The sequence below is a fragment of the Sinocyclocheilus grahami genome, unplaced genomic scaffold, assembly GCF_001515645.1.
Source record: "Sinocyclocheilus grahami isolate Dianchi unplaced genomic scaffold, SAMN03320097.WGS_v1.1 scaffold982.1, whole genome shotgun sequence".
Taxonomy (NCBI): Eukaryota; Metazoa; Chordata; class Actinopteri; order Cypriniformes; family Cyprinidae; genus Sinocyclocheilus; species Sinocyclocheilus grahami.
This window is the reverse complement of record NW_015506161.1, coordinates 107,227-115,361: the sequence shown is the minus strand read 5'-3', so window position 1 is coordinate 115,361 and position 8,135 is coordinate 107,227. Positions and strand designations below refer to the sequence as shown.

At 38.3% G+C, this 8,135-nt stretch overlaps 1 protein-coding gene across 1 annotated transcript in view; it reads left to right on the top strand.

Moving 5' to 3' along the window:
- LOC107565116 (G-protein coupled receptor 124-like) overlaps positions 1 to 8,135 on the top strand; it is an 88,130-nt gene that overhangs the window by 44,759 nt on the left and 35,236 nt on the right. Inside the window, exon 2 of the mRNA XM_016250329.1 lies at positions 4,801 to 4,872. Coding sequence (XP_016105815.1) covers positions 4,801 to 4,872 — 72 coding nt within the window. The remainder of the gene's footprint in view (positions 1 to 4,800; positions 4,873 to 8,135) is intronic.

Here is an 8,135-nt window from a genome sequence, read left to right as displayed (position 1 = left end):
ATAATTATTAAGAATAAAACATTAACATGTACCCTTCAAATATTATTCAATTATGTAAATATTGCATTTTAAAAGATAAAAAATAAATAAAAGTTGGCAATAAATTTATTTATAAACTTATTTAAATCTATTTTGTACCAACATTTTGATGATTTATAATTTATATTTTAAAATAATTTTTCTGATTTAATATTACATTAAAAGTACTTTTTCATTAGAAATGTTGCATGAGTGGAAATGTTTTTTTTTGTATTTTATATTTTATTTGTACTTTATTGTATTTTATTTTATTCTACAACTTCTGGGCTTAAATTAGATTTTGAATCCTACGTTTACAATTTACTGTTTTACTTTTACTATACTTTTACTAATTTATACAATCTTGATGTTGAAAAAGTAAAGTCGATCTGCATGCTGTTTGTCGATAAAAACATACCTAGACCTAAAACTCTAAACTGTGGGGAAATCACTGTAATGTATGGCCTCTTGTGATGTATTGCTTCCATATATGCTTTCGGGATAGACAGAAATAGATCTGGTATATACATAACAGCTCAGTTTACTGGCATTTGTGTGTTTTTATTTGTCCATATCAGCCACAAACCTAAGCCAAACCTGTTTTCCTCCTGAGCTTTACCCATACAACCATCCAAAGCCCTCTCTCTCTTCCTCTTCTCTTTCCTCTCTTCCTTCTGATAAGACTCTCTCTGGTCTCAGGCCCATTAGCCAATGGCGAAAGGGATAATTGTCGTGGAAAGAGCCGGGCGTTCGTTTGATGTGGACCTCGACTTCCTTTTGATGTAAAAATGTATCCACTGTGATTATCAAGATTATGGCTTCCTCCCCCTCCTCTTCCTCATTCCCTCGCCCTTTCCATCCCTCCATTAAGCCGTGAAGATTAATTGGAAACAGCCCGGTCTGATGGCTGAAGTCGATGCCGCTGTCTTCGTGGCTGTCGGGTCGTTGAACTCGTGTTTGGGCAGCATCCTTTCTCACAAACTCTCCTTCCTCCTCTCTTCTGCTGCTGAAACACCACATCTCAATAGATACTCAGTGTTTCTATGGGCACTTTTTTAGTTAAACAAATTAGTACTTTTTTTCAGAAGGATGCATTATATATCAAAAGTGGCAGTAAAAGATAAGTTCTTTTAAACTTTCAATTTATCAAATAATCATGAAAAAGCGTTATTATTGGGTATATGTATATACAGTAGTCTGGGTTGTATTTTCTTTCACCTTGTGTAGTTTTGTTCATTACTTCTTTCAAGGATGAGGGGTTTTTATGTAACCTATCATGTGGGCATCTTTCTAATTAAACTGTTTCTACCAAATAACAGATGATTTTGTAATGAATTGAATTTTAACAGGGGTGTAAAAAGTACCCAAAATCATACTTAAGTGAAAGTGCAGTTACTGAGTGAAAATTTGACTAATTTAAAATTAGAAATATCTGGCCAAAAACGACTTGAGTAAAACTAAACAAGTACAACTTTAAATTGTACTTAAGTATTAAAAAAAAAAAAAACGAGAGGTTGTTTCATTATTTTAAATCATCTTTTCAATGCAAGGTGATATAAAATAATACAATGTTTTGTCAGATATAAAAAGGTTTGGTTAAAGGGGGAAAACAAAACAAAATGCAATGGCAAAACATCTAAACATCTAGTCAAGTGTGTACAACAACAGTTCAAATGCAGCACAGAGCAACACAAACAATGCTCAGTGTATTCTTTACATCTTTACACCCTTATGCCATGCCATATGTATTTGACTTTCTTTCTTCAGATGAACCCAAACAAAGAGTTTCAGAAAAAATAAATCTTTTGAAGGCAGACATTTCTGGGATGAAAGTTATGATTGAAGCTTGCGTGTGCTTGCTGCATGAAAAACAAACATCACTGGTTCCCGCATGTCAAGCATGCATGTTTGAGCTATTGTTTACCATATTTCATGTGCGTAAGATGGAAGAAAATACAATGTACTGTTTTTTCTTCAGAAATGTAATCAAGTAAAAGTACAAGTACGTTTATTTTATATTAATCACCAATAGGATAAAACACCGCAGACTGTGTTTTATAGCCTAAAATAAACGCTAAAAAGAAGAATAGAAAATTTCCTGAATTTTCTAAAAAAACAACAACAAAAAAACTTTTTTTCGAGAGAAGAAGGTAAAAAGCAATACAAAACCAATAATGTACCGGTTATATGTTGTCATTCCTTTGCTCTCTAACGGAATGCAACGATATAATAGGCCTAGTTATTTAATAATAACTTTAACAGTGAAGCATGCATCTAACTCTAGGGGGGAAAGCTTAGCATAATAAAATCACCTAAATAAGTCTGTGAATGAATGAATGAAATATGTTGTAGAATGAATAGTACACAAACACATTTCCAAAACTGTAAAAGGTTATTTAAAGATAAAGCATTCATTAATTATTTTATGAATATATCGATTTTACTCATTTATTTAGCCTATAAAAAAAATAAATAATAATAACTATTATTATTATTATTATTATTATTATTATACATTTAGGTTACATATGCATTTAGAAGAAGCTTTTATCCAAAACGACTTACAAAAGAGGAACAAATGACTCCAAAGTAAGTCACAATACCAGGTTTATTATACAATAATAATCAAGTGCTAAGATTATCACAAATTAAACAAGATTTTGATGCACATCTTTCTTATTAAATCATTGTATTCCACCTCGTACCGTTACAATTGATAGAGAATCACTTAAGATAATTTGCTGTAGGCCTATTCCACATAATAATATGCAATAAAATAATATACAATATGATTCGTTAACGCGTAGGCTACCTAACAGCTTGCTGCATGAATCCGTGAGTACAGTTTACAAACCCGAGGGAACGGATTGCGAAAGCGTGCGCACGGATTATGAATTTGTGGGCACGGATTCAAAAAGCGAAGGTACGGTTTACAAAATCTGAGCGCATGGATCGGAAATTCGTGGGTACGATTTGTTAAACCGAGGGAACAGTTTAAGAATTTGTGAGTACCGTTTATAAACCGAGGGGACGGATTGCAAAACTGTCGCCACGGATTGTTTTTTTTTTCTCCTACAGGTGACTTCCCGGGCTCTGTACAAGGCGTCAGATTAAATTGCAAAATAATACTTAAGTACACTAATCAAGTAAAATCACTCAAGCATTTTACACCCCATTTATGTCAATGACAAAGGATTTGGGAAGCATTTTCTTCTGTCTTATAAAACTTGAAAAGCCAATTGATTTTGCTGTCTCAAATGCTCAATGTATAATTGCATTTACCACAAAATTTCCTCTGTTTTTCTTAAATCTGTGCTGTCCACAGCCCTGTTAAATGGATCTGTGGTTGATTTTGTTGGGTATGGATAAGTTAAGAGCCTCTAGTTTAATGCACTAATTGAACTATATTTGAATAAAGTATATACCGTATATATCAAGAAATAAGTCATGAATAAAATTACACAAGGTAAACGATAATTCAACCTCGACTACTGTATATGCATATTGTAACGGGGCTGACGAGACGTGAGACGTGTGGATCCATCTGCAAGCTTTTATTTAAGAGACGTGGTCATAACAGGCAGGGTCGAACAATGGCAAATAGGTATATGGCAGGCAAAACACAAGAATAGTCCTAGGGCTAGCGTAGGTCAACGATCGGCAGACAGAATCACAGGGGCGAGACTAGAGGGATAAATCCAGGAAAACAGGCAAAGATCAGAAACCGAGAAAACAGACAAGGCAAGGCAAAACAAGGAAACACGGGCAGGATAACAGGAACTAGGAATACTAACAGGCTAAGCAATACTCGGCAGAGAATGGTTGTTTGAGTGAGTGTTATATAGTGAGTGAGTGATATGCAACAGCTGTGTGCAATCAGTGCTGTGTGCGATCAGTGCAATGCATGATGGGATATGTAGTCCGGGGTGATATGCAACAGTGTGTAGTGCGAGAGTCAATGAAAATGGAAAGGGTGACCTCTGATGGCTAGCAGACGGAAGTTCATGGACCGGATTCGTGACACATATACCCATTCATTACGTATTTTTTCAGGGTTCCTTGATGAATAGAAAGTTTAAAAGAACACCATTTGTACTTGCACACTGCTCAAACTTGCATCATTGGAAAATGTATTAGCAATGTTCGAGTATTTACAGCTCAAAATAATGACAAAGGCCATAGATTCAATTATGTAGTCAATATAGAATTTGTATTACCTGTTACAAATATTTAAAAAATAATAATTCTTCACCCAAATGAATAATAATACTAATTCACTACCATAATGTTTAAGCAGTAAATTAATGAATAAATTTAAAAAGGATATCATGGAAAACGTTTAAAAAACGTTTTCCATGATATCTTCCCTTGTATCTTATGTTTTTGTTTCTGTTTGATAGAAATGAAAGTGTTGAAGTGAACCACAGGTGACTTCTACAGTCAGACTACTATGTCTTTGTTGTATATAGCAGAATTTTAATGCAGTGGTCACAGGGTTTGTAGGCAGCAAATGAAGAATATGTGTGAGAGTTGGCAAGTGTGTGTGTCTGAGATGCCTGGCCATATAAGCACGCTTGTGTCAGGGTGTTTACTGTACATGCGTGTTTTTGTTGGACATGCGCGTGTGTGTTTTGGTTCAGCGTGTGTGTTGGCGAGTGCGTCTGTGACAGAGTGTGTGAGTGAGGCCTGTTTTCATTAGATGCACGAGTAGATTTCATTTTACATGGCTGTCTGTGAATGTGTGATTAGTGATTTCATCTCTGCTTTTGCATTTCTTCACAGAAATCTGAGCAACAATCGCATCCGCATCCTGAAAAATGGCTCTTTCGCTGGCTTGTACTCCCTCGAGAAGCTGTGAGTAAACCTCTTTCTCGTCGTCATCATCTTCATCACCATTGCCAGGCTTAGTGGTTTCTTTGATGGGCGTCTAGGGTTGGGCTTTTTGATTAATTGTGGAGTCAAATGCTAAAACATTAAAATGAGTAAACGATTACTCAAATAACATGCAACATCACCAATAATGGATTTAAAATAAGGTAACAACATAAAAACACAAGCATGGCATCAGCAAGATATTTTTATAGAAATTAATACGTTTATTCAGCAAGGATGCAAGGAATAAACTGATCAAAAGTGACATTAAAGACAAGTTGCAAATGATTTCTGTCAAGTAAATGCTGTTCTTATTCATCAGAGAATCCTGAAAAAATATATACCAGTTTTCACCAAAATATTAAGCAGCACAAATATTTTCAGCATTGATAATAATTAGAAAGACTAAAGACTGGAGTAATGGCTGCTGAAAATTCACATTACATTTTATAGTAAATATAAAAGCTATTTTAAATCGCAATACAATCTCACAATATACTGTTTTACTGTATTTTTAAATCCAAGCCTTTGTGAGTGAAAATATTTAAAAAATCTTACCGACCCCAAACCTTTGAACAATAGTGTACAAAAAAGTATAAACACTAAGGCTATCACTATTTAAATTTTTCATATGCCTGTTCATCTTAACCTTAAAGGAGTATTTTGGGTTATTTTTAAACTAATATATGCTTAATACAGTTAATGTTTAAAAAAATTTTTTAGCACGTTGATATCATATGTGACAGAATCATTTACCAAGTCCGTACTCTATATGCAAAATTATATTCAGAGTTTCATCTCATATCTCACGTCAAATTGAGTGACTTTCACTTGTTTTTGATCGTAAAGTATCGATTGCGTGGATTTCAGCAAACGCCACCCCCAGAAATAACATCCTCGATGCATAAACAGAAGTACATCTGATTAGAAAAGTAGTCCCACTTCTAAAAGACAGATTAGAGATTGACAGATCAAGTTTTTTGTTCATTTTAAACCAAAAAGTTTCATACTTCAGCTTTAAATACAATGAACAAGTTCAAATATGGTCAAAATCAACAGCATTTTACATTATTTTGAAAATAATCCAAAATATTTCTTTGATTTCATACTGAATACTGAAGTTAATGCTGGCAGGCAGCTGTTTGCTGCTGTCTGTGAGTGTGATGCTACAGTAGGGAGGATGAGACTATCACAGAAAGAGTCTCATTACACCTCCATATATCACTCTGTGAAGAACTGCTCAGATAATAGAGGAGGAGGCTGCCAGGGACTGAAGGAGGAAGAAATATGTTGTGCTGCTGATTGACCTGCAGTATTGATGTATGATACTGACAGCTGCAGTAGGCCATATTATTTTCTAATAAAACTGTTTTGTAGCTCTACTTGAAGCCTGCATGTTTAAAAAATGTAAATTGGTACTATGGCTAAAGAAAACGTAATACCAAAGTATTATTTTTAGTAAACTAGACATATTTTCTAATTGTAAGTGTTGTTTATTTTGAGCGTATGTGGCAGCACGTGTTTAATGTGTGTGTGTGAGGTCATTATTGTGTGCACGTGTGTGCGCTCGTGCTCATGTGTGCACGTGTGCAGTGATTAGCCGTGTTTGTGTAAGACAGGGCTGCTCTCTATATGTAGGTGTTTGTTTGGGGTAAAAGGATCTGATTTGCTTGTTTTTGCAAGTGCAGACAAGACCCCCGGGGAGCTGCGGAAGTCAAAGGTCAGAGAAACTGGAGCTGTGCCCACAAACAGGCGCTCGTACCTGGGGCTGTAGAATGAGGGGGAAGTGCTGTTTGGGTAGATTTAAAACTATAGATGTTAACTCTCTATTAGTACCACATAATTCATTTTTCTGCTTGTATGAATTCAGAAAAAAAAAACACGAAAATGCACTGTTTTATTAAAAAGAGGAAAAGAAACCAGTTGTATTTTGCCTTTTTTGAAGCATTATGACATTACATTTTTTCTCCAAAACTCTCTTTCCTTGTGTCCCATACTAAAGTTCCCTTTCAGTCGGTCACTCTCGACGTCACGTCGGAGGACCGACGAATTGGGATCTTGCTTAGAGGGACCAATCTACTTCGAGTGTAAACTAAACGAGCCAGTGCACATTGGCATGCGATTATTGCATCCAGCTGCTGCTGATCACAGCGTGAGTATAAGTAGGCAGCAGGTGCAGCGCATATTTAGCTTTCCGCTTTGGAGCCGAGCGGTTCTATCGTTTTGCTCCTGACCTTCTGCAGTAGTGATAAACTACAGTCAAGCACGCTCTTCGGTGGGCTCTCGTGCTGGTGGACGGCGCTTGAGCGGCGGTGGTTTTCTCGTGTCGAGTGGGTTGCACACAACAGGCTGCACTACCCCTGTGTGTGTTGCAGACGGCCATCTCCCCTGTGCGCTTCGGCACACTAAAAGAGCAAATTCCATACTAAAAGAGCTTCACGGGTGGAACGTCTTTTTAAAGACGCGTCTTTTTAAAGATGTCATACCATCCGTGCGTTTCTGGGTGCGGTCGTTACCTGTCGCCGGGTGATGGTCACAATCGCTGCCTCTCGTGCCTGGGCATGAAGCACGCTGAGGTGGCTTTCGTGGATGACTCATGCCCCCATTGCGGGGGCATGACCATCTCGGAGTTGCGGACCATCTCGGAGTTGCGGACCATCTCGGAGTGCCCGTGCCACTGCCTAGATCTGGGATTCCCTCTGGCAGCAGCCAGGGGCGTCCTTTTTCTAGCAGTGGGTGGACTGGTCTTACCGTCACGGAGAGGAATTCCCCTCCGGGGATGCCCTAAGCCGCCGGCATTGCGAAACCAGCGGAGCTTTCAGTAGAGCAGGCTGGACCCTCCCGGGGGGTACCACTTGTTTCTTCTGAGGCTCCCCCTGACGATCGGATGTCGATTGCAGCATCGGAGGGTGAGCCGGACTTTTCCGGGGATGAAGATCCGTCAGCGCTGCCGCCCTCTGGGCGGTCAGCAGTGCCGGAGACAGACCCGGAAATGAGGGCTATGCCTCAAGCACAGTTGCTGTGCAAGGTCAGGGAGGACGAGGAGCAGGTCCTGCTGGTGGCACCCTATTGGCCTACCCGGACATGGTTCCCGGAACTAATGCTCCTCGCGACAGCCCCTGCCTGGCCGATTCCTCTGAGGAAGGATTTACTGACTCAGAGACGGGGCACCCTTTGGCACCCGCGTCCAGACCTCTGGAAACTTCATGTCTGGTCCCTGGACGGGACGCGGAGGTTCTAGGTGG